General features: G+C 39.4%; 6 protein-coding genes across 7 annotated transcripts; 2 read left to right on the forward strand and 4 right to left on the reverse strand.

Annotated features, from left to right (window-relative positions):
- Positions 1-1,069: 1,069 nt before the first annotated feature.
- LOC115620823 lies at positions 1,070-5,033 on the reverse strand. The gene is made up of 6 exons (XM_030514253.1): positions 4,969-5,033; positions 3,576-4,883; positions 3,276-3,424; positions 1,893-2,172; positions 1,389-1,667; positions 1,070-1,303 (listed from the first exon to the last, which is right to left on the reverse strand). Exons 2-6 carry the CDS (start codon positions 4,380-4,382, stop codon positions 1,223-1,225), a joined length of 1,596 nt encoding a protein of 531 aa, XP_030370113.1. The 5' UTR covers positions 4,383-4,883; positions 4,969-5,033; the 3' UTR covers positions 1,070-1,222.
- A 221-nt stretch (positions 5,034-5,254) lies between these two features.
- LOC115621538 (ADP-ribosylation factor-like protein 3) lies at positions 5,255-6,358 on the reverse strand. The gene is made up of 4 exons (XM_030515204.1): positions 6,183-6,358; positions 5,994-6,128; positions 5,703-5,939; positions 5,255-5,451 (listed from the first exon to the last, which is right to left on the reverse strand). Exons 1-4 carry the CDS (start codon positions 6,336-6,338, stop codon positions 5,413-5,415), a joined length of 567 nt encoding a protein of 188 aa, XP_030371064.1. The 5' UTR covers positions 6,339-6,358; the 3' UTR covers positions 5,255-5,412.
- Positions 6,359-6,402: 44 nt separating this feature from the next.
- On the reverse strand, positions 6,403-8,132 carry LOC115620343 (ADP-ribosylation factor-like protein 3). The gene is made up of 4 exons (XM_030513544.1): positions 7,980-8,132; positions 7,791-7,925; positions 7,495-7,731; positions 6,403-6,576 (listed from the first exon to the last, which is right to left on the reverse strand). Exons 1-4 carry the CDS (start codon positions 8,130-8,132, stop codon positions 6,445-6,447), a joined length of 657 nt encoding a protein of 218 aa, XP_030369404.1. The 3' UTR covers positions 6,403-6,444.
- Positions 8,133-8,167: 35 nt separating this feature from the next.
- On the reverse strand, positions 8,168-10,107 carry LOC115621141 (ADP-ribosylation factor-like protein 3). The gene is made up of 4 exons (XM_030514698.1): positions 9,987-10,107; positions 8,819-8,947; positions 8,629-8,760; positions 8,168-8,570 (listed from the first exon to the last, which is right to left on the reverse strand). The coding sequence occupies exons 1-4, from the start codon at positions 9,987-9,989 to the stop codon at positions 8,295-8,297; spliced, it is 540 nt and encodes a 179-aa protein (XP_030370558.1). The 5' UTR covers positions 9,990-10,107; the 3' UTR covers positions 8,168-8,294.
- LOC115621140 (RCC1 domain-containing protein 1) lies at positions 9,879-11,720 on the forward strand. The gene is made up of 5 exons (XM_030514697.1): positions 9,879-10,019; positions 10,094-10,414; positions 10,496-11,027; positions 11,091-11,166; positions 11,241-11,720. Exons 2-5 carry the CDS (start codon positions 10,321-10,323, stop codon positions 11,688-11,690), a joined length of 1,152 nt encoding a protein of 383 aa, XP_030370557.1. The 5' UTR covers positions 9,879-10,019; positions 10,094-10,320; the 3' UTR covers positions 11,691-11,720.
- Positions 11,721-15,069: 3,349 nt separating this feature from the next.
- LOC115621647 lies at positions 15,070-16,620 on the forward strand. 2 transcript variants are annotated; one of them, XM_030515347.1, is made up of 3 exons: positions 15,070-15,094; positions 15,163-15,361; positions 16,510-16,620. In XM_030515347.1, the coding sequence occupies exons 1-3, from the start codon at positions 15,090-15,092 to the stop codon at positions 16,567-16,569; spliced, it is 264 nt and encodes an 87-aa protein (XP_030371207.1). In that variant the 5' UTR covers positions 15,070-15,089; the 3' UTR covers positions 16,570-16,620. The 2 variants fall into 2 exon arrangements, with proteins under 2 accessions (XP_030371207.1, XP_030371208.1); XM_030515348.1 differs by having other exon boundaries at positions 15,074-15,094; positions 15,166-15,361.
- Positions 16,621-26,781: the final 10,161 nt, after the last annotated feature.

Consider the following 26,781-nt stretch of genomic DNA (forward strand, 5'->3'; position numbering starts at 1 on the left):
AACTAAAGGAAACTTGATTGTAACAATCATTCTTATGACAACTATAGTATATGATTTAGTGCACCGATTTAGATACAACTTCAGACTATGATCGGTAACTGATCAAAACTTGATAAGTTCAAGCTATCAAAAAATCGGCCCTATTGCTATTGGATAAAAATTCCTTTTCAAGTATATGGGCTTGTTCATTATTTTGAGCTGTAGTTCAATACGATAACTTATGCCAAATATTGCTGAGTGTTGTCGTGAAAATGAATTACATTAAACATTCTCTGAGGTAAGATTGGAAGCCTTACCGAAGTACCTCAATATGAAATAATGTGTATATACATAACTAGTACTCAATTATTAGACAGCTGATGGGGTCCTCGATTATTACTTCTATTGTCCCCTACCACATTAATTACATTTGAAAAGTTTTGTCTTAGGCTAATGGCTGAAATTGACAATTTTTTAAGCTGAATTGAATTTTTAAACTTCATTAATAATATTTAAAAGTCTATCATGAAAGAAACAAATTTAAATGTTATAAATTATAATTTTTGATCTATTAAATCTCAGGTGCACGAAACGGTTGCCTAAATTAGGGATTGAATCGACAAAGTCGAACTTTTGGTTCCTTCAGGAATTCATCATAATAGTTCAAATTATTGTTTGAATTATTATAGTATTATTATATACTCTACAATCTTGATTGTGAATAATCAGGAATTCATCATAATAGTTCAAATTATATATTTGCTTGAATTATATTATATATTATATTATTATATAAAACTCTACAATCTTGATTGAGAAGAATCAGGAATTCATCATAATAGTTCAACTTACTGATTGAATTAATATATTATTACTCTACAACAAAATATACCTTGCAATGGGTAACTCCCCTAGGTCTTACCTGACACATCATTTTACTGCTCTATATTTAGAAATTAAATGAAGGTCCCCATTAGGGGTTTAAAACTTAATATTAACCACTTTTCATAGGCGCCTATATACAAGTACGTATATCGGACAGCTCTTGTAAAGTTAGTAGCTAACAAGTTGTCTTAAATAAATCAATTACTTCGTTACCAATTAGATTAAGTTTATTTCAATGCGTTAATGCTACATACATGGTATATACAAATAAATCGTTTTCAGTTATCGTACAATTAATTAGCTTTAGTCGAAGAAAAACTAACGAACGGGAACACTGGCTTCTGGATGCTGAGAACACTTATAACTCATTGTGTATATATTCTGTGGTGACCTTAGCCTCGCCCTCGTGGAAACCATTGCAGTCAACTGGGTATTTGGCCTGTTATGGTGATGGTATAGTTGGACGGAGCATCGAGATTAGTTGGACGATCACACGGAACACTGGCTTTATACAGACTACTTACCTCACAATTATATGGCGCATTGATTACACCGAATAGCGTCCAGAATGGTGTACCGGTTTCTGTGCTGATGAAGATCGCTGCACCCATGCTGCCGATCTTAACGATTTTCGGACTAACGCCAGAAATAAGACCGCCAGACGCAACCGCTGGCGATGTCTGTGCCTTTGCCTGCTGCTCCAATGCAGCTGCATTCAATTGGCACAGCACATAGCGATCACATTGCGGCGTCTTGGAGATGTATCTGTAGGCGCGATGTACTTTTAGCACCGGTTCGATAACCTGTTTCCACGTACGATTCGTGTGTGGATTCGTATGGCATGGAACAAAAGAGAAAATTGTAGCGTAATTAATTTAATTTGTGTGCTGGTGTCAGTTGTTTGTATATTGAGCTTTTGTTTTTGTTTTATTTTTCTTTCTTCTAATCGAATTGCATTTCCTAGAAGCAGTGCTTGTGTTAATTGCTCGCCAACCCAATTCCCAAACATTCTGGTGCCCCACACTTACCTCCAGATTTAGCGTATCCGTTAATTTATCACTTATTTCAGTGGCATTGAACTGGAGCAGACCGCGTGCTTGGCCCAGTTTAAGCAATTCCTTGGCATAGCCGACTGCCGGTTTCACATACTGGCGCGAATCGATTTTCACATTCAAATGGTGTTTGGCCACGTGATCCAGCAGATTAGAGATGGTCTCGCTGGCGCGTGTGGGCTCAAAGAAGGTGCTCTTTGGATAACCTTGAGACTTCAAGAAGCCGTTGAACATCAATTGCGCCGTCTGGAAGTATCTGTGGAAAGGTGGAAAGTGGCCGGGCGAGAAAACAGGGAAAATAATGAGCTTGTATTGACGTGCTGGTCGAGCAAAGCGACAAAGTGAAAGGGCTGCTGTCTCGACTTCAATGTTTCTCTATTGGCGTATCTGCGTGTTGATAGAAAGTGGAAGTTATTTGTCGTCCAACAATGACTGGCGTATTTTACAAGCGAAACAAAATAAAACGGGTTTTGTGTAAGTGCCCAGATTTTCCTTTTGGCCATTTTTTTCTATTGTGTACGGGGCTCAAAGTCCATGCCAAAAAAAAAGCGGGCTGACCTAAATTCCCAGGCGGCTATTTACATGCCATGCAAAAATAATGAAAAAAGAACAAAATAATGAAATACCAACGTACTCGTATTGTACTTTGCTTTTGGCCCAGTTCGTGAGCAGCAACCGGTTCTTGGAATGAACCGTTGTCTCTTCTACTCACGCAGTCGCCGCTTCTCGTTTTGTTTATTTGTTTATTTTAATGATGCCGCCGACTTTATAACTGTAACACGCAGTCAGAACGAATGAACGAGAGCGGTGCAGAGAGAGAAAGAGATCGAGAGGGGGCACACCCAATAAAGCTGGCCATGGACTTGGATGTTGACCACGCAGATTAACATGGCACTTCTAAATGCCACAGTCAACAACAACAACAGTATATGTAAGAAAGAACTGCGGCAAAAAGTGTGTCAAAAGGTAAGTGCACGAATGCGACCGCGACTGCGATCGAAACTGCGGCTGCGCATACGCCGAACAGTCAGTCGAACATGTTCGATACAAACAGGTAATGCTGCAACCAGATGCGCCGCATAACGGTAAGCAGTCAACAGCTGTTACTTCATTGCTACAAATAAATGGTTTGATTTGCGCGCTACCTAGAATCGAACCAATTTACAAACGAACGCACACACACACACACGCACTCATCTGTTGCTAGCCATCATCGAGGTGCTAACTGAACACCGTTAATCGGGCAGGGAATACGTGACATTCAATTACTAGTATCACACAAACTGGTCGTTAAAAATAATTACACACTTGGATTTTTATATATTGTAGTTGCCGATCAACCCAACCCTTTTTACTCACTTCAGGTAGACCTCGGGATTGGCAAGGTAGCTGGCCCAGTCGGCCAAATATAACGTGGCCGATTTGATCCAGCGACGACGGAAAGATTGATTGTTGAGCGACTCGAATAGTCTGTCGTAGTCCAATTTTCCATCTCGACCCTTAAAGCCCTGCAAAAATATATATATAAATTATAAAGTATTATTAAACTTGTTGATGATAATTCCTATAATTTAAAGACTATCCATAATAGCAACAACACTTTCCATTAAACAATTTGTTTAATGACTTCGACTTACAAAATCAATCTTTCGTTCTTACCTTTAGAATCTTGTTGATGCCCGACTTCTCGTAAAGTGCATCGGCCAACTCCGAGTGGGAAAAATGATCCCACAGCACGTGCACGTGTTCCAAGAACGGTGGCAGCACCCAGGCGTGATCCTTGTGGCGTTCCTGTGTGCTCTGACCCTCGGGACCAGCAAACGAACCGATTGCCTGCATGACAAGTGGCAGCAAACTCATGAAGCCACCATTGTCGGATTCCGGTTCCACATCACGTTTCTGTTGATGGTGTTGATGTTGGGTTTTGGCCGCCGCTTTTCCACTGTCAGCTTGGGTGTTAATGAATGCGGATGCCACTTGCAGTATGGTTTCTAGACCGATGCCTGATTCACCGCCACTGCGTTTTTGTGCAGCGCCAGTGGTCTTGCCGCTAGATTCTTCATCATCGCTTTGCGTAAACATCTCAATGACGTTGCCAATGATGGCGGGATCGAAGCCACCCCGGCCATTATTATTGCCTCCGGCGCTGGCAAGCAGACTGCCCAGGCCGGAGAGTATTTGCATAGCACCACTACCGGCGCCACCTCCACTGCCACCGGCGGACTTGCCACCCGCATTGGCCTGCATAAAGCTGCCGACCAGCGAGGCAATGCTTGCCAGGCCTGCGCCCGCATTTGCGCCACCTGCACCACCGCCTGCAGCACCACCATTTTGATTATTCAACGCCTCCTGTATGAACATGGAGGCCATGTCGAGCAATGGATTTGATTCATCCTCACTGGCCAATTGACCATAGGGCTGAGCGCAGAACAGCGCCAGAAAAAGTAGCGCACGTTTTATGTACATTTTATGTTTTTTGTTTTTGTACAGGAACTTTCACAATCACACACTTGAGATACTTTTTTTACTGTAATATTGTTGGGCAATTAAGCGACTCAACGACTTCGACGAAGATGACGACGCGGCTGACGACGCTTCACTGCGCACACAGCACGCTTGAAAATCGCAACTAAGGAGCCAAAATCTTGAACAATTGTTGTTGTTGCGGCTGCTACTTATTTTAAGTTCTCCACAAAGCGACGAAACAGACACGCGACTCAGTCTCAGACACAGCCAGCACAGCCGGAAACTTTCTTTCTTCTGAAGCACAGTCTACGTTTGTAACACTTCTTAAGCCAACTCAGGCGCTCGGTCGTCAATTCTTACAATCCAACATGTTGCAATGCAGGTGCGCTTACAAACACACTCGTACTCTCTCTCTCTCTCTCTCTCTCCCTACTCACCCAGCTAAGACCTGACTCTCTGCGCGGCTTTATTCACGCCTGCGCTTTGTACACGTCAGTTTTCCTGCTCCCCATACCAAACCGATGAACAAAATTATTTTGTGCTGTTCTGTGGCGCTGGATTAAGCTTTGTTTATGTTTCTACCTACTTTCTTTTTGGATACACTCTTGACTCGTGAGTGTGGATCGCACTTATTACCGCCACCGTTCCGATCCACCCTGCTGCCCGCTGCTTTTGAAAGTTTCAACGCTTTGCCAATGACGCCCGTCGCCACTGCTCAATCGGTTTATGTAAATTCTTAGATTCGAATTTTTACTTTTTAATGCAAATAGGAGAACACGAACCCGCAAACGAATTCGTGACACATTTATCAGCGAGAAGAAGATATTTGTCACGCAGACACACACCCCCTCCCCCGCATATCGTACGTTTCGTTTGGTTTGGTTTCGCTTTGATTTTATTAAACGAGAATGGATTGCATTGTGCTCATTACATAAATTTACGACGCTTTTTAGTTACGTGTCTGGCTCTCTGGGTCTCTTCAAGTTTTGGCTTTCGTAGCTATGTATAAGAATTTGCTGTTTATTTGTATTTAGGTTTCCATGGTCTGATATATCCACTCCATTGCTTGCTGCGGTAAAAAGAACGTTTTTATTTTCAAGTTATCAAAAAAAAAAAAAAAAATGTAAAAGATAGCTATTTCATCCAATTCCCAAAAAAAAGAGGTGCGCTTAATGAGTACAATATCAGATTTATACGTATAAAAACCGGATGAGAAAAACAAAAGTCAGTATCAAGATGAACGAGATTGCAATTTTTTGGGAATACGGTTTTGTTCTTTTCAAAATTAACTCCCAGCAGTTTCAGAAAGCTTTTACTCACCTCTAAGCCATTGCCTGTTACTGCCGAACAGTCCTGTATAATCCAGTTGCGCTTTTCGAGACGGGTTAGACCCAATAGCTCGGCCACATCGGCTGTGGGCAGAGCACCAACCTGATCCTGTTTATTTGCCAGTATCAGTAGCGGCACGTCATCCAGACGCTTGTCCAGCAACATTTCACATAACTCGCTACGAGCCTCGCCCAGACGCTGTGCATCGGTGCTATCTATAACATAAATCTAAGGTTTCTCGAGCTTAATGGCGGCTCGTACTATTCATTTATAGAGACCTACCAATGCATTTGTGCTGCTGTAATAATTGCACCAGATCTGGCGATTCCCCCACTGACCGCTGAGATCCCAAAGACGCAACTTGACGCCCTTTATTTTAAATTCTTGCAGTGCTCCGCCGAAGGAGGATGTTATTTCCTATAGGTTGAATATACTATTATTTGAAATTTGCAACTAGCAGTATAAACTTACAGCTCCTTCTGCCTCTTCGCCCAGGCGGGAAACTAGAGTTGTCTTGCCTGCATTGTCGAGTCCTAGAACGAGCATGCGCAGCTCCTTCGGCTTCGACTGCGGGAACAGTTTCCGGGCAAAGAAGTTGCAAACCTTCAGTATGTAGCAAAGACACATTGTGTTTCAAGTGTAAGTTGTGTAATAGAATATACGAATATGAATAAATGACTGGATGTATGAGTGTTTGGCCAAAGTATACTATTTTATTTGAAAAATCAAAAGACTAAAATGGATTACTATCTTCCCAATACTTGAATTTACGACGCTTCTTGCTAACGCGCCAGATTCGCTTGCTCTCGACACTAGTTGGTTCTCTTTCAACTTTTATCGTTCGATATATCCAGTCCATTGCTTGCTGCAATTTCAAAATTAAGAAAAATTACTACTAAATACCTAATCAGCTTTGTAGACACCATAAAGATATAGCACAACTGGAGTGTGCTAAAATAATATTTAATTTAATTATAGAGCGTCTTTTCGGCCATTCGACGATAGTAGCTTCACATTAAATTATGTAATCCCCTTTCTATCTAAATTGATTCAATCTATTCAATCGACACTACATTTTTTTTCCCATTATTTCTAGAATTAAACAAGAGAGAACGCTACAGTCGAGCAAGCCCGACAGTGTAATACCCTGTACCCAGGTAAACTTCCGTCACTGAGTTATATGCGCCCATAGCAGCAGCAAAAAGAGGAAGAAGAAGAGCGAACTCGTTGCTGCAGTTTGTGGGGGTTGTACTGTAGAGAATTTGTTTCGCTAATAACTTTTCTCAGAATTGACCGAATTGAATAAAATTTTGAACAAAAGTAGACAATTATATATAAATTATGTGTGCAAAGTTTGGTTTAGGTAGCATTTGAAATGTGGACGCTATTGACGAAATTCTGTAGCGGGGGAAGGGGGGAAAATTCCAAAAAATAAAATAAACTCGTCCTTTCTCGGACCTAGGAGAATCTGGATGCCAACTTTGGTTATTCTAGCTTTTATAGTTTCTGAGATCCTCGCGTTCATCCAGACGGACGGACAGACGGACAGACAGACGGACGGACATGTCTAGATCGATTTCTTTCGTCATGCTGATCAAGAATATATATACTTTGTGGGGTCGGAGATGCTTCCTTCTGCATGTTACATACTTTGCACAAACCTAATATACCCTTTTTACCCTACGGGTACAGGGTATAAAAAATGTTTTTTCCAGAAATGGCTTAGCTTTTCGCCTTTAAATGTGACTCAAACGACAACCAGTTGCGTAACAATTGTACCCACCTCTACACCATTGCCCGTTAAGGCAGAGCAGTCCTGTATAAGCCAATTGCGCCTTTCAAAGCGGGTTAGACCCAATGAATTCGTCACATCTGAAGTGGGCATTGCACCAACCTGATCTTGTTTATTCGACATAATTAATAGAGGTGTATTTTCCAAGCGTTTGTCCAACAATATATCAAATAGTTCGCTGCGAGCCTCGCCCAGACGCTGTGCATCGGTGCTATCAATAACATAAATCTAAGACCCTCTAAGATTAGTGGCAGTTAGGTTAGACCTTTGTTTAAACACACACATACCAAGGCATTTGCGGAGCCGTAATAATTGCGCCAGATCTGACGCCTTCCCCACTGACCGCTCAAGTCCAAGAAGCGCAATTTTTTCCGGTTGATTACAATTTCTTTCGATGAGCCGCCCACAACAGATCTGATGCGCTACAGGGCGAGTGTTATTCCCTAAAATACTGAAAGAGGTCGATGTGAACTTACAACTCCCTCTGCCTTTGGACCTAGACGTGCTACTAAAGTGGTCTTGCCCGCATTATCGAGCCCCAAGACCAATAGACGCAGCTCTTTCGCGGACCTGGAGAGCAGAGTGCGAGCTAGATAGCCAAGGCTTTTAAATACGTAGCATAGGCACATTATGCGTGTATAATATAATAAACGAGTTTGACTGATTAACCAAAGCTTACAAATGTAACTAGAGAATCGAGCTTTATTTGCTTCGAGGCGCTTGTGGTGCAATACATAGCTACATACTTATAACAAAACACATATTAGCTAACTTTTTGAAAAGGGCACACTCTATTTTTTCATATTCTTGCACACCCAATCCATCCCCTCCTTTAGCCCAGTGCCGTCAACTGCGGTGCAGGCCTTAATCTCCCAGGAACGCTCCTCCAATCGCACCAGACCCATCGCTTCGGCCACCTCGGAGGCGCTCATAGCCTCGGGCAGGTCCTGTTTGTTCGCAAAAACTAGCAAAGGCACCTGCTTCAAGCGATTGTCCAACAACATTTCAAAGAGTTCGCTGCCTGCTTCGGAAAGCCGGGTTCGATCTGTGCAGTCAATTACATAGATCTGTAAAAGCAGAACTTGCCATTTAGAATCATAAATAAAGCCAACTAAAACAACTTACTAATACATCTGTATTGGCAAAATAGTTCTTCCAATATGGTCGTATCTTCCACTGACCGCCAATGTCCCAGACATTCAATTTGAAGCCATCGGCAGCCACGGATTTGATGTTGAAGCCTGCCGTGGGTGTCACCTTGAGTAGAGAGTCGAGTTAATACTAAAATAATTGAAATGTGAAATTTCTTGTATACTGTTGTAATATCCTCTGATGCCAATTGTTTGAGTATGGTGGTCTTGCCCGCATTGTCCAAGCCGAGCAGCAGTATGCGCGCCTCTTTATCGGGATTAGGACGTAACTTTCGGAGCAATGACAGTAAACCCTGCAACAGACAGAAGCAAGTCAGTTAAGCATTTGATTATAATGGCAAGAAGTCGAGCTTTAAGTCCAGTTGAAAAATATTAAGGATCTCAAAATGACTTTAAAATGGATAAAATAGCTAAAATAATATCGTTTTATCAAATATTTATTGATGGAATTAATATTTTTGACAGTATTCAAATAAATCAAGAAATCAAATGGTATTCTACAAAAATTATTGTTAAAAAAGAATAGGTGCTAGCAACGAGCGAAAACGGAGCTGTCATTCAAATAATTTTATTACAATCAAAAATATTTTGGATAGATTTTTCATAACGTTGTCAGGCAGGACATTGACGGAATATAAGACAAACTCTGAACTTTATTGTGAAGCTTAAGACCAAGAATTTGTGCTTATGCTACCCATATAAAAAAAATCATAAAAGAATTTCGTTCTACTAAATCCAAACACTAATTGCATATCATTTAGAAATGAAAAATAATTAATCAGCTAATTTAGCTGACTAATTAAACATTTAGGTATTTAATAGATTGTTGTATGTAGTATAATAAATCCAAATAGATACATAATTTTTTTTAATAAATGGAGCAATTGCGGGCAGATTAAATTTCTGTTCTTAAATGATGATTTTGATTAAATTTTTGTAAGCAAATTTTTATAATTAATTATGTGAATATAATGTATTCAAATAGATTAATTGATTAAAAGTATTCATTTTATTTGACTGATAAATTTAAATACATTTAAACGAATACGATTGACTTTGTAGTGTATTTCCAAGCAGTCTTTTCAGTTGGCGCGCTTTTCGTAACAGTGCTGTATAATGAGCTCGGAACACTAGTTCACTTGCGCCTGGCTAGTTCCGGCGCCTGAAGCGGAACGAACTGGCAATTCAGTTCTATTCGCAGCGGTTTCCATGGCAATTGACAATTTGAAAACAAACACTTTGGGTTAAACAATGAATTTGTTGAAAACTCACTGATAAAACAAATCAGAAAAGTTGAAAGACGACACGAGCATATGCAACACGATACTTTACCATATTCAAGGCAGAGCAGATCGTGCAGATCGGGTAAGTTGGACGAAAGCACACGCGCACGATAAACGGTTACAAAAACGAAAGCACTGAGAACGACAACATTACAGGCGCAAGGCTGCTCACAAACTAAACAACCCGCCAACTCGACAACAAGCTCAAAAAACAAGCGTCTATATAGTATAGTACACATATATGTAGGCATCTCCACGGCGACGACTCGTAAATAGAGCAACAGAGTCCGAGTCAGCGACGCGTGTAAAGAGACGGCAAAGCGTTCGCGGAAGCGGTATAGCAGCGGCAGCGGCAGCGGTGGAAGCGTTGAAAGCGTTGAAAGATGCGACAGTGGCTATTTACGGGCTTCAATGCTTTCGGACAGCATGCTTACAAATGTGCGGACAGCGAGGAGAGGCACCCGCTCGGCTTTCGGGGTATGTCGATTAATTGAGACAAAGCGCTTCTCTATCACAGATATGCTTACATGCATGTATACTAAGTAAATCCTGTTTTAGAAATAACACCACCACCAACAGCATTGAGCGGGAATTTTTTAATTGCGCTCAGCTGGAGGTATACGGCCTACGCTTTGGGAAGTACAATTTGGTTGCAGGGCCTGTTGGAGGAGAAGGTGGGAGAATGTCTGCAGGTGCAGGCGCCCGCATCTATTAAAGCGCTAGCAGCTGGCGAAACATTTTGTTTAGTGCTGCTGGACGATGGCAGTCTTCACAAGCTGCCCGCAAAATTGCAGGCAACGTTGCAGGAGCTGAGATTGGAGGCAGTGCCTGCGACGCGCCCACAGAAGCGAAATATATTTGGGCAAGTCAAAACCGAAGCTTCCGGCGATGCACCCATCATTAGCCACATAGCCTGCGGCACACACATCAATGTGGCCATCAGCGAGCGCAATGGCGTGTGGAGCATACCCAGCTATCTGCATCAGTTCCCCGAACCTCGTGCGTGGCGTGTGCAACAGTTGGTCTGCGGCCATGAGCATGCGCTCCTCCTCAATGCCAATGGCGATGTCTACGGCTGGGGAAATGGGCTGTAGGTGGCATCTGCTAAGCAAACTTGACATGCCTATTGACACACTCTCGTTAAAATTCGCAGACGAGGCCAATTGGGACAGGCAACGTTGCGGGTGGAGGAGACGCCCCAGTTGCTCGAATCGTTGGCAGGCGTTAAGGTAGAGTAGCCGTGATTCTTACTTCTTATCATTGTGCAAATAACGGCACCATACATTTCGTCTATGGCCTCTAGATAACACACATCGCAGCCGGTGGTTGGCATAGTGCGGCCATATCGGCTTTTGGTGACCTCTACACGTGGGGCTTCAACTGCAATGGCCAGCTGGGTCTGCGAGTCTTGAAGCGCGATTCAGTGCTAAAGGAGCCCACTGTCTACCCACTGCCCCAGTTGCATGATTTGCCCCTCTGCTGCTCCTCTGGCGATAAAAGCAGTGACCAGGATTCTGTCGACGATAACTGCCCACCCGTTCGGGTCTTTGCCGGCTCGCGTCACACGTGGCTGCTGCGGCGTTGTGGTCGTCTGTGGGCCAGCGGCTGGTGCGCCTACGGACAGTTGAGTCTAGATTGCAAGCAGTCCTATTTGGACAGCTTCCACAATTTGTATTCCGTTCTGGGGCTAGAAGGCGATGATGTCGACATCTTATGTGGGCCCTGGTCAACCCTGCTTATCTGTTCAAAATAAATATTGTGATAGATTTTCAACTGAAGACTATTTTATACTCAACATTTTCTCTAAGGCTTAGACGTATTCAATGTTTATGTTATGATGGGTGGTTACACACAATAAATACTTATACACTGAAAACTCTCTTGGCAGGCCAATTTTTGTCCGCCCAAGGGGAGTGTCGTGTGTCCGCTTAAGGGGATACTTAAATACTTTATACAGCTATCGAATGTTTTAGAAAAAGTTTCCGGATAAAAGAGGCGTCCATCAAGGGAGTTTTCACTGTAAATACATACATACATACATAATACATACAACTAGAAAGTTTCACAAAATTTAAAGTAGACCCAGGGTTATTGGTGGCTAACCAATTCGGAAGTACACACAAAACATATGTAGCTCAACGAGCTACAAGAAAATCCCTGATGTGAGTTCCCTTTTCTTTTTGAGTATGACTCGGTTCGAATCACGGCTCTACCATTCGCTGTATTCACTGTAAATGCATACATACATATATGCAAGGCCTTTCATAGCTCATCGAGCTACAAGAAATCCCCTAATGTGAGTTCCCTTTTCTTTCTGAGTATGACTCGGTTCGAATCACGGCTCTACCATTCGCAAAAGGCATGATTTCAAAATTACTTGCAGTTTTTATAAGTTCTGTGAAAGTGGGCTCATATCTAATAAGTGTCAATCTGTCGCGCAGCCACGATCCCGCAGCAAAAACAATAAATAAATAAATAAATAAACACTTTAATTAAAGCCCTAGAATTTACTAAATTGTCGTCAACCTACGATGTAAAAAGTGACTTAATATTGTCTGCAAAGTGGGAAACGCATTCCATTACAATTGTGAACATCATTCTAAAGTTTAAAATATTTGGTTTCTCTGTGTTGATTGAACCTACAATTTTGTTTACATCGACAGATTTTGGAATCAGGACAGCGATTTCTAAATTAATACAAATATTTCCCAAAAGTAGTTTAAAAATCTAAAATTAACGGCATTTTAAGTTTAAGGCGATCCTTAACATGTATTTTTCTGAGTGTAGAATGTAGGGGTCTGTTCCACTACGTTGGTCGCATTCAAATAAAAGCTGCCTGCTATATTAGTGGCCTGGTGGGTTAACGTCTCCACTAAATTAGACCGCTGAACGCAGTCAAGTCTCGAACCTTGCAGTCGTTAGCTGAGAAAAAAGTAAAAAATTACACTGTCCAACATTAAAGAGTGTTTTTAATCTAGTAAATTATTTTCTTTATATATAACTGCAGTTGTAAATAATGTTTTAGTGAACAAATCATGTGCAGTGGAGTATTGTTCATTATATCATGCAGGCTCAACACTGCACAAAATAAGTTATACAAACGTTTTTTACCTTTTGTATTTATTAATATAAATACATATTTATACCCTGTACCCAAAGGGTACAAGGGTGTATTAGTTTTGTGCGAGTGCACATGGAACACACAGAAGGAGGCTTGGTAGACCCCACAAAGTATATATATTCTTGATCAGCATGACAAGCCGAGTCGATATAGCCATGTCCGTCTGTCCGTCTGTCTGTCTGTCTGTCTGTATGAACGCAAGGATCTCCGAAAGTATAAGAGCTAGAATAACCAAACTTGGTATACAGATTCTCCTGAGACCGAGAAAGGACGAGTTTGTTAATTTTTTCTGATCCGCCCCCCCCCACTCCCCCCCTATTACTGATTTTCTATAACTCCCGTAATTCTTGGAATTTTGAGCTAAAATTTGGTAGTCACATTATACCAAGAATACCAAGTTTCATTATGATAAAATGATCGGAAAGAAAGTTATAGCCATATAACCAGGCCCAATGCACACATACATACATATGTACAAGTACACAAACACGCATAAGGCACGATTCTGATGTAAATGTAAATGTATGTATGCATGCATGGAATATTTTATATTTAATTAGTTAATATTTAGTTAATTAATTAAATTTATTTAGTTAATTAATTTAATTTAATGAATTAATTAATTAAATTACTTTTTTGTGGGGTGGTACAGGGTATTTAAGAGTTGAGCCTGCTCGACTTTAGCATTCCTTTCTTGTTTTAAAATAACAAACTTCAATAACAAATTCCAAGTTCAAAAAAATGTGTAGGATTGTACATTTTTGGTGAAATATGTGTATGAATTCTTCTATAAATACCACTGGAAGTATGTTTTTAAAATTATTTCAATAGGCATGAGAGATAGTAAAATACAACAATGTGCTATATATTTATTTGGACAAGTTGCTCATCACGTTTCAAATAAAATTTGTACAATTAAAAGCACAAAGAAAGAGTCGGAAATTGTTTTGTTGATATTGTACAGCTTTATTGTTCTATTATTTAAAGCATAGTTGTTATCAACTTATCACTTGTGAAGGCTTTCAAAGTTCATTTGGGATTTACTATTAATATTTACGGCAAGTATAGACTGATCCCAAAAGTGACAGACTTTGTTGAATATTCTAAAATCAGTCCCAATATTATATACAAGTATATGTAAATATTCAAAGTTTGCTGGGCGGTAATTGAGAATTGTTTGAAAAAATATTCGTAATGGGTAGAACATCAAAAGCGCAAATAAAACCCGGTTATATGCCATTTTATCCGATACAGATATCCCTGATACAATTTTAGAAGTTTTGGTAAGCTATAAAAAATAAATGAAAATGAAAAAAAATTACGCAAAGCGGTACTTCTGCGTAAACTTCTTATAGATTCTTTTACGATAAATCGAGTTGCCTTAAATTTGATGACAAAGAAAAGGAAGAGAGCGTTACTGTCCAGCTCTCGGCAGTCTTAGCATATTGCTGCCTACGGGCCCTACCCTTTCTGGCCGATCACAAAACGTTGTTAACACCTGTGCCATATCTGGCTAGCTTAACCTAATCTAACCCAAAAAGTAAGTAGAGAGCTATGAACAGATAACGGGTGCAAAATTTGATTGTGCTTTGAGGAATTTTGCAGCAATAGTGGCGTAATATCGCGGTTAAGGCTTTTGAAAAAAACAAAAAATAACTCAATTAGTTTTGAGATAATTGTCGAACGGTTCTATAACTTTTCCTCCCCATTTTGTGCAATCAGCACTGACTTTATGGCAACAATAACAACATATTTTACAGATTTGGTCGCGATGGACGTAAGCCGAGTGTTAAGGGGAAAAAATTTGAGGAAAAGAGTGTATAGTTTGGGGGTAAAAAGTTCTTCTTCTTCTGGTGGTGTTTAGATGGGCAATTAAATATAGGTCGTTGGCACACTATATCCTAGACATGGGCTGGGAATGTATTACATGGAAATCAGGATCATTACGTTTGCTTAGAAAGCAGTAGGCTTATTTGAAAAATCATTAACAAAAAAATTGAAAGTTTAACGTCTTTACAAGGCAGTAAGAGGATGCCGTAAGTTCGATGTCTATTTAAGTTTTTGCAGCAAAAGATCTGCTGATTCCCTGTTCCAACTCTTCCAGCAGTCCGAGCATATTTTTTATACTTTTCTGGCGTATTGCTGTGAGCGTGCTATATCCTTATGGCTACACTGATTGCTTTATACAGGACGTGCTCGCTGACTCGATGCAGCCGAACAAGAGGGAGCTGTTGCATCGCCGATGGTTTCTAAATATCCGGGACTCCTTCCAGACAACTCTAATGCTGGTCATGATGATGGAGGTAATGCATCTGATCGACAGAGGACTCATTCCAATTGCGCAGCTGTAGGAAAATTAATTTTGTTTCTCTTTGTATGCTTTTCCCTTTTTTCTCTTTTTCTCTCTCTCTCTCTCTCTCTGGCTATCAAAAGTAAACAGGCACAGTCGCGTCAAGTGCTTCGTTCTCTGCAAGCAAGCACAAATTATTTTGTCTTGGGGTAGGGCCGAGGCGACGTATGCGCCATTGTTGACAACTTGGGGGCATTGTCGTTGCGGCGAGCGTTGTTTTTGCCACTGCCGCTGCTTTTCTGCGTGTAATCAGTAAATTTTATTTTTAAAAATGTTATTAAACAATATTTGCTTTAGCAAAAGTCAGACATCACGCACAGTGCAATAAACTTTTCAGCACTTCTACTTTGTGTCGCACTTAATGTCTGTCGATTGGCCTCTGGTGCGTTCATTACTTCGTCCCCCACTGCCGCCCAGAGGCGGGGAATTTCGAAGAAACTTGCGATAACTACACACACAGATATGTATTTACTTCTTCTGTGGTCGGGTATGACCTGTTCGGACAATTATTGCGTTGCACACTCAATGTTCAGATCGCTGTGAATTTTTGTACTTTCAGCTTATATGTAAATGTGTTTTTGTAAAATTAAGTTAGGTTGTCTTATTTCTTGCGGAAATGCTAAGGTGTTCTTTCTGAGAATCGTAAGTCAATAGTTTTTGAATGTATTCAAGAAGCAGAGAGCCGGGAATGCTTCACAAACATGTGCAGAAACAGAGTTCTTATAGCCAACCAAAATTCATTGTGGAAAGACACTTTTCAAGTAAAAATGTAACTCTTTTCTAAGAGATCTTCCATAATTCTTGTGTGGCGTAGAGAGATTAATGATCGTTTCAACCCAACTGTCTGCTAAGCACATTCGAGCTCAACGCATTTTTATTTTATTTGCCAAATGAAAAAATAAAAAATAAAAATTTATCTTAAGACTTAAGCACGAGTCGCCGGAATGTTGTTGGTGTGCGTAAATAAACATTGCTTTCGGGATTTGCCCGCCTTATACGAGTAGTATGGGCACAATTTTTGAGCAAACTTTGTTATCGAATTTATGGAGGACTTTGCGTGGTTTTTGCGATTTTGCTCACTCGTGTTGTTGTCACTTTTAGGCCGGCTGTGCGCAAAAGACAATAAGAGAAGAACTGCCTGCTACTCGTACCAGGAATTAGCGCTTGCCAAGGGTGCTCGGGTGGAGAAGGGAGCAGAGCAGTGACTGCGAGTTCAAGCTCCTACCTCAAGGCAGACGTTTCTTTTTTTCAGCTTATCAGCTAAACACTTGAAATGCCGACGGACCGACCGACCATTTGCAAAATAAAGAACACGAACGTAGTAAGAAAACAAAAATATGCTGCACTTATTTTGAAAAAGTGCTAATTGCGTGAGTGTGCGTGTGTGTGTGTGTGCGTGTGTGTGTGTGTTAACATATGATGATATGTGGCTGTGTGCTGTTTTCGTTACTGCCACGAAAATTGTAATTCATGCGTGGCAGCAGACGCCAAAGTTTCAACAGAAATCAGTCAGTCATAACCGAAAAAGTGTAGAAGAAGAGCTTCAGCAGGCATAGGAGGTGGGGAAGGGGGGGTTCGTGAAATAGGGGGAGCAGGGGCAGTAGGCGAATGTTTGTTTGCTCAGTGGCTCAAAGTGCGTGCAGCGCTACATGCAAGCCACTGGGCATACATATATACTCGTAGGTACCGATGTGGTAGTAGCATTCCTTACAGTGGAATGAATCTGAAAAAGAAACGGCAGATTTTCGAACATACGCCGCAACTGTGGAGTGCCAAGAGTGAAAGCCGAAGCTGCAAAAGTTTGGCAAATTAAAGATAATAATGCGAGTATGCTGCCAGAATACATAAGAAGTTATCTGAAGGTATGCCCTTTACTCTCCTCTGTGACAAAATCTTTATTCCAGTTATGACAACAATATAGTATTCTGTTTATTCCATTTGAAAAACCAAAAGTTTTTCGTACAAAATCTCTTATTAAGTCATAGCGTTTGTAAGGCAGCTGTATACCATAGAGATCTGACAAGCTAGATTTAAAACCGAATTGATTATAACCTATCATAGATACATACAATGTAGTGTTCTGTTTATTCCATTTGCTTACAAAAAAATCCAAAAGTTTTTCGTACAAAATCTCTTTTTAAGTCATGTTGTTTGTAAGACAGATATTTAGAGATAGAGGGATCTGACATACAAGATTCAAATCCTAATTGATTGAATCAGGTTGAAATATCTTATCATGGTCACCATATAAGTATAGTACATACAATATAGTGTTCTGTTTATTCCATTTGATTCTAATATCTTCATAACCCAAAGCTTTTTGTACAAAATCTTTTTTTAAAGTCATATCGTTTCTAGGCATCTATGTATATACTACAGTGCTGCTAGATTTAAGACCGTAATAATTGAAATATCTTATCACCATATGCATACTGTTATGTGAGGTGTACAATAAGTCCTTCTAAAGAAAATAAAGATGTAAATATGTTTGTCATAATACACTATACTTCAAAAAATACAATATTGATACATATATAGTATATATATAAATGGAAGTACGTATGTACATATGTCATTGGATAAACCGAATTTCTTTTCCGATTTTTCTCATTTTTTCCAAATAAATTATTATATTTATAAATTACTCCTTAATGGACTTTTTCGATTTTCATTCCATTTTAGTTTTTTGTTTCAATATGAAAATAATGAATTCAGCTCACAGCGGACCAATAGACCAATACGAATATCTAATAGGGCGGCATATAAACAATCAAGTATATATATAAAATGCAATAATGCATGCAAAACTGAAAGATCCAAGTTCTGTTAAGAATGGAAGGCGCCCTAAAGCTAACGTTTTTAGACGGGTAGCAACTCAAGTACGATTTAATATTTTCTTTACAAAAAAGACAAATTCAAAGAACATTTTTGGATACATTGGAGTTAAATAAAAAGAAAAAAAATGTCTTTTGAAGAAGAGTTCATCAACAACATACCGCACTAACTGGAGATATCAACATTAATCCACATCGTTATCTTTGGGGCAGCTTGGTAACCATTTTCTGGGAATGATAGCGATAGCCGAGTTCTGTGAAAGAATATTTAGTTGCTGGGCACTATGAGAAACTTTTCCTAGTAGCCATAGCTTCAAATAGCGGTTCTCTTCTATAGTTTTGGCTTCTTCCACTGTGCGCCTGCGTGACCAACATCAAAATGCGAATAGAGTTAGGGGGCTTGACGCTCTGGCAACCCACCTCTCATCACCCCAACACCCTGACCTACCTTGACGCATTGGTGTGCACCGCGGCGTAGTCGGTGGCAGTTGCTGAAATGATTGCCTATTTACTTTTGGGCGTACATTGAACCACATACGAGTATGTACATACATACATACATACATACATACATACATACATACATACACACATACATACATGTGTGAGAGTACAATCCAGCCCCTAATCACATGTCATCGCAGTCGTTGTTGCTGTTGCTTTTGTTTTTCACTAATGACTTGCCTTAAAGTTGTCTCCTTCTCTCCCTTTCTCTCTCCCACTCTCTATATGGGTAGTGGCTTATTGTGCATTCTGCTCCCGCCCGTCACCTTTTCATTAACATTTGCAGTGCATTTTCTTTATTTTTCATTTTTTCTCCTCACACAAGGATTATGAAAATGTTCCCAAAACGCTTTGGCATCCCAAATGTATAAAAAGCCGCCCTGCTGTTTGGGCATAAAAATTATGCATGCATGTATTTGCATCGTTTGCCACCCACACACACACACACACTGACACACACACACACACATGCCAACATGCATCACATGCTCATTCACATTCATGTCCAAATAAAAAGTTGCCCTCGACTAGCCCGAAAAAAAAGTGGAGAGCGAAAAATGAGAAATAAAAATACAAAAACGCAGCGTCGCATTTTTACGGCTCCATTCATGTGACGAGGACGACGGAAGTGTCAAGTGGCTGTTGGCAAGTCGTCGTCGTCGTCCTCGTCCTCGTCGACAACCAATTCTCATCCTCATCGTCCTTTTCGTCAACGTCGCCGTCGTCGCTGCCATCGAAAATGCCGTTATTGTTGCCAGTTGTCTACCCGCAGCCCACTGTCGAGCTCCAACTCCACCCACTGCTCTGCGGAACCATCAGACATCGTCTACGTGTGTAAAGTTCCATTTGGCTTTGTGCTGAGTTCTGGTTCTGGCTCTGGCTCTCTACGTCTGCCTCTGCCGCTGGCTCTGCCCCTGCCTCTGCCGCTGGAGTGGCAAACTTTTCTTCATATGCTTTGTGCGGCGCGTCATTCTTATGCCCTTCATTTAGGCTGCTTTGTTGTTTTGGTACAGTTTACAGTTGTTCGGCATAAGTAGCATATGAACCATATACGTACATACATACATACATATGTATGTATATAGTATAAGTACATATGTATGTATGTAGTAAGTAAGCATAAAGCAGGTGCCTTTAGCTAGGAACAGTCAAGTTTGTCATTTGAGCTGAGCTTTTGACTAGCGTGTCACTCAGATGGCTCCTTTGATAGACAAGCTCCATTGGATGTCAAGCGAATGTTCGTCGATTCATATCGGAAGGCTTCAAAACTCAGTTTTAGTGAACTTTATGATTAAAAGGGACAGTTGAAAGAAACATCATACATTAAGCAGCCAAAGCAAAAACCAACTACAAGCATTTTCCCATTATTCAAAATTCTAAAAATTAACCATTTAAACAAAAATGTTTCTTTTTTTTAATTACTTTTCCATAAAATATTTTAATAAGAAGTCCTTAATCCACATAAATTAAGCAGCCAAAGCAAATAATGACTACAAACATTCTTCCATTATACAAAATTCTAAAAATTACGCATTTCAACAAAAATGTTTCTTTTTCAAAATTTGTATTCACCAAAGGAGTATGTTGTTTTCATTATACTTTTCCATAAAATATGTTAATAAAAAGCCTTTAAGCCACATAAATTAAGCAGCCAAAGCAAATAACGACTACAAGCAATTCTCCCATATTTGGAATGCTAAAAATTATAGTTTTAAACCAAAATATTTTTTCTATTTTGACATTTGTTTACTTTTGCTGAAAAAACATATTTTAATTATACTTTTTAATCAAATATTTTAATAATAAATCTTTAAGCTTTATAAATTAAACAGCCAATGCAAACACGACTACAAATGTTATCGTCCATTATTTGAAATTCTAAAATGCATTTTATCCAAAGTCTCATTTCTTTTTTCACATTTGTTTACTAAATAACTATATTTTGATCGTACCTTTGCATATAATTAGCTTTTTGATATAAACTAGAGCCGACAGTTAAATCGATTTGTTTGATTCTCGATTAATTTTAATTTATTTCAATATTGGTATCATAATATTTCTTCACTGATAAAAGTATTTATATATATGAAGTATTCATGTAAAAAAGCAACAAAAAGTGGTTGGAATATCATTCATATATTTATTTATCAATTTACATTATTGTACATTCTTGGAATAATTTCAATGTTAATTTAAAATCAAAGATTTCATTTTGTGGGAGTTTTCTAAAAGAAAAACGAGAAAAACATTAAAGACGTCCGAATCTAACTCTTGAATACCCATTATCCCCGTTATATCATGTATTTATTATGACGATTTTGATAAGACTATGTAAATGTTGTGGCGTTGTTTGAAACAGTTAACCAATTTGCTTATTTATTTATTAAAAATTCTTGGTAATACGCTGGATTTCTGCACCGATCGTTTCTATAGCAGAAACCTCAGGATACAAATTAATTGCATACAAAAAAAAAAAAAAATAATAAATACAATAAATTGTAGTAGGAGAAAATTTGTCTAAAGCTAAGCTAAGATTCTTTCTTTTATTGGAATACCTCATAATAGTTTTAATGAGTCTTAATTGTATTTCAATTTGTGGCTTTACCTTCAAAAGCCTTCAAAAATCTCTGCATGTATAAACGACACTCTGTTTTATTTGTATTGATATCTTTATTATAGCGCGACTTTGAACGCGCCCTTTACAAAGCACAATCTGATTAATTGCAGTTGGCCAATTGCATAGCCAACTGCCGACCAACCATGGACAACTACTATAGACACGATTACATGATAACGAGGCAATGGACATGCAGCATGCCCAGAAACACAAGAACACGAACCCAAACCCGAACGTGCCGACGTGCCCCCCAACTTTCTCTTTCAGGCCATGAAAACTTGGCTACAACTACTGCTTGACACATTTGCATCCGTGTCCGCATTTGGCTGCCTAATGCAATTTTGTTGCCAGCTGCTCACTTTGTCTCTCGTGGTGTCGTCTGGCGGGCGACCTTCGCTGCGGGTAGTTGTAGTTTTTGGTCAAACACCAGGCAACACCCAAAGTTGCCACAACGTGCTGGCTGCTGGGTCTGCCAGCCTCTGCCAGCCTCTGCCAGCCTCTATGGTCGGTTGTTATTTTTGGCGCAACATCGAAACGTGCCCAGGCTTGTGTATCTATGGCATTGGGGCGTCACGGAACGCATTACTGCTCAAATACACTTTGAAAAAAATTGTTTCCCATCTAAGTGTATTTTGTATAAAATAAAGCCGAGAAAAAGATATTTTTGATATATTTTAATATTGGAATAATTTGATTGTAGAAGAAGTAGAAGCAGCTCTCATTGTTATTTTTAGGTATTACCTATTTTGAATGCCTTATACATATATTCGAGTATTGAAACTAATACAAGACTGAAGAATGAATCCCAACGGCTCCACTGCGATGACGATGTGCGGATGGGGCTAGACTGGAGGAGCCCCCCAGGTAGCAGATGGGTCGGCAGACCTGGACCACCCTTCAAGAATTATCCCAGAACAATATCACATGGGACACAGCTAGAGATACGGCTACAAATAGAGTTAGATGGAATAGTTCTTGTAGAAGCCCTAAGCTCCCAAGTGGAGAAAAAAGTAATAATAAAAATAAAATATGTTATATTTACACTGGAATGAAACTACATACATATTTATGCTTTTGTATGCATGTATATGTAAATATGATTTGAATATGTTCACCAAAATATTGTAAGAAAAGTAAAAAGCGATTTGAGTTATACTCGTACGTCATTCAAATAAATGACTTTTGACTTCAATTAAGATTTTAAAATGTTAGCTGAAATAACTATTTCTGCATTTTGGCATAGTTTGCAGGACGTTCAAATAAAATAATAGAAATAAGTAAACGCCACAACTAATTCAAATTGTTATTTTATTGCCATTTGTCGACTTAATATTCAAGATCCCATATACTGGTAGCTATTTGTACACATCAACAAGAAAGATGTGGACAATTTTCAACCTATCTATAAACAGATAAACAGTCATAAGTCGTCCAATATCATTTCCTTAGCTAAATGGGGTCAATATAAGAAAACGGCTAACATAGAATTGTCACCATACTCTATAGCTACAAGGTGCATTCCAAAGTAAACAGGATTTTTTGCCATCTATATGTCGACTGGTGCGTTAGAATCTGTTATCTTTATCGATTGTCAAGTGAGAATATCATGACATTTCATCGATAAAGTTATTGCGTTTTAAGTGTCAGTATGTTTGTTATCGGTGTTATCGGTGCGAAAATGAGCTTCGAACAAAGAGCCAACATTAAATTTAGTTTTAAAATTAGTAAAACTTGTACCGAAACGTTTCAATTGATTGAACAAGTTTATGGCGATGATTGCCTATCCCGTAGCAGAGTGCACGAGTGGTTTCAACGTTTTCAAAGTGGTCGTGAGGACATAAATGACGATCAACATGTGGGCCAATCAAAATTCGTGATCACCGAAATTGCCATCGAAACTGTGCGTAAATTCATCAAAAATCAGCCGAAATCATCAGGGACATTGATGGAAATGGAATGGAACATGGATGGAACATCTCCAAAACATCGATTTATCGCATTTTTACCGAACATTTGGGCTTACGAAAGGTGTGTGCACGGTTTGTTCCGCACAAATTGACTGACGACCAAAAATTGCTCAGAATCGATGGACGCTTGTGACCGAAAATCACATTTAACCATTAACGACCCGTCGTATTCACCTGATATGGCACCGTGCGACTTCTACCTTTTCGAAAAAATGCATTTGCCCATGAAGGGAAAGCGTTATGCAGACGTAGAGGCCATTCAAAACGCTTGCACCGGCATACTGGCGGCCATATCGGCCAACGAGCTAAAACACTCGTTCGACATGCTTTTGGATCGTGCAAAAAGCTGTATTGAAGCAGAAGGAGACTATTTTGAATAAAATAAATTGATTTTGCCGAAAAACCATTTGTTCTGTTTTTTTTTAAAAAGTCCTGTTCACTTTGGAACACACCTTGTATATACATATGTTTTTTTCCACATTTTTCTAAAGGGGCTATAAAAATAAATTGGAACAAAAAATGCAGCCATATTTTTTTCTGAATGTATAAAGTGGTGTTGCATCGTCCGGGCATTTGTGCCTCACACTCCAAACTGTGGCATTGACATTGGAAAAGTGTGGCAGGCAGCCAGGCTGCCAGCCAGCCTGGCCTGTGGGGATTTTTCTTTACTACTTGTACTTATTTTGGTGTGCTGCCGCTTGTTGCATGCTGAGGGACAGTCGGCGTATACGTAACATCCGCTCTATTTTTGTTTGTTCAATTGGATGAATCATGTGATGGGATGTATTGGGCCTACGTGACCTGAAAAGGCGGCAAGTAATACGCTTAAGCTCTTATGTATGTGGTCCGCCGGCCATTTTAATCAGTTCTAGGAAATTGGCTGTAATCTCGCATTCAGTATTCACAAGTTGGTGTTTGACTCAGACGGAATTATCAAAATACGAGGGAAACGTATAATGAACTTTTTTTTTAAGAAAAGCTCGGCATTCTCTGTTTGATTTGGATAACCCTTTAGATCCCATACTTAGTCGTTACTTGTGGATGGCCAAGCAGTACTCTCTCGATGTATTTGTATAAGGGATAACCAAAATATTAGCATTTTAAAATGTATGTTTTTATTTTTTTTACATACATCTTTCATTATTAGGTGTTCTTAGAGAATTTGTCAACATTTTGTGACACAATACTTTGGTTTGAAAGGACTTAGTCCAAGGCGACCCAATAAAATATGTGACACATTGGATCGCAGAAACGAGCTGCCAAGGCAATTATTGCAGTTGCCGACTAAATGAGATGACAGCGCCATAAATGGAGAGGCAAGTCCACAAAATGGAACTGCATTACCACGGCCTGAAAATATGCGAGGTAGTAGAATTGGTAGGAATTTCAAAAGGTGCTGTATATTGACGGATAAGATGAATCCACACACTGGAACAGAAAGAGCGTCGTGAAGATATTTGAATCAAGTATTTGGCGCTTTTCCTCAACAATAAGGCCGAGTTTTTGCTCAACATTTCTCACTATAAACAAAGATATCAAAGCTATTGAACATTGCTGCGAAAAGTGTATGAAGCTAAAATGATATTTTGAAGAGAAATAAAGATATTTTGCCCAAAAAAAAAATAGTGTTTGTGTAACATATCATACAAGTAAGTTAACGAAATAAGAAAGACGGTCCATGCGGAATTTCGTCTCATTTACTTGGCAAAAACCTACAGATAAATGAAAACAAGAAAGGAATGCTAAAGTCGAGCAGGCTCAACTCTTAAATACCCTGTACCACCCCACCAAAAAAAAAAAAATATATATATGTATATTAAAAAAATTTAATTAATTAATAAAATTAAATAGAAAATATTCCATACATGCATACATACATTTACATCAGAATCGTGTCTATTCGTGTTGGTGTACTTGTACATATGTTTGTGTACATTGGGCCTGGTTATATGGCTATACCTTTCTTTCTGATCAACCTATCATAATGAAACTTGGTATACGGATATATAATCACTAACTGAATGTGACTACCAAATTAGTTCAAAATTCCAAGAATTACGGGAGTTATAGAAAATCGTGAAAAGGGGGGAGTGGAAGGTGCATCGGGAAAAATGAACAAACTCGTCTTTTCTCGGGCTCAGGAGAATCTGTATACCAAGTTTGGTTATTCTACCTCTTATACTTTCAGTGATCCTTGCGTTCATACAGACAGACGGATAGACGGACATGGCTATATCGACTCGGCTTGTTATGCTGATCAAGAATATATATACTTTGTGGGGTCTGTCACGCCTCCTTCTGTGTGTTCTTTTTCATCTATACTTTCAAATAAAATGTATGCCATGAAGGAGTACATGAAGGATGTATTACTGGGTGTAAAACTGAAAAATCTATTAAAAATATGCTCATCATTTTCATATTTTAAGAATCAAAACGGCTCGACATTCTTTATATAAATACAGTGAATGCAACTAACTACTATCGCTTTAAGCTTTGGTTCTCTTTTAAATATTTGTTGCTTATAGAAGTATGCTTTCTTTTTGTACTATCTGCCAAAAATATTTGTATGCTCTTCGGTCCGAAACCCCAAATCCATTCTGCCAACTCCTGTCTGTCTGGCCGTTTCAGACATGTGCAATCGGTGTTCGTAATATGCGTTTATCTGTTAGGCGAAGGCGCCTCTTACACTGCCCCCCGCCTCTCTCAACCATGACCACCCCTAAACCATTGGGTTTATATGCTTCAATACTCTTTTTTTTCCTTGCCCTCTGCGTTTCCTCGTTTGCATATTAAAATTTCATATGCATTTTTTGCTTTATTAATATTTTGCAGTTATTTTCGTTGGCTTTTGCGATGCTTTGGCTGTGTTGCCTGGTCGCTGGGTCTTCTTCTGGCTGCCAGTCGGTCGTTTGGTCGGTCGCTCGGTTACTTGGTTTCTTTGCCATGCGGCAAAACATTTGCCCCATCAACTACATATCGAAATTAAATTGTATTTGTGTGCTCGTATGTATGTGTATATATGTGTGTGGTTGAGTGTGTGTGTGTGAATTGATATGAGCTAAGCAGACAGCTTGGGTTAGTATGCGAGATTTATTGAATTATTTAGCGAGCAGCTGCTAAATTCGATTTGAGCGGAGCATCCCATACATGAATATATGATTTCCATGCCCATTAAGTTTTTGGTTATACAGTGATAGATCGAAAGATGAACCACCCGATCAAGAGAGCAAGAATTCGAAAACAAAATGCAAAATGTGGGAGAAATAGGAACTAAATCTCAAATACCATACTTTTTTGAAACGTGATAGTTGGCACTCAGAAAGATCTCTCAAAACTTTCAGAAACATTGTTTAGAATGAAAAACCTTGATAACCTTTTAAGCGCAAGAGCAAGTTATACCCGAAGGTAGCAGGCGAATGGACCCCAAGATATGACAGACCACCGATCTGGG

Source organism: Scaptodrosophila lebanonensis, unplaced genomic scaffold (assembly GCF_003285725.1).
Source record: "Scaptodrosophila lebanonensis strain 11010-0011.00,11010-0021.00 unplaced genomic scaffold, SlebRS2 tig00000024-arrow-pilon, whole genome shotgun sequence".
Classification (NCBI taxonomy): Eukaryota; Metazoa; Arthropoda; class Insecta; order Diptera; family Drosophilidae; genus Scaptodrosophila; species Scaptodrosophila lebanonensis.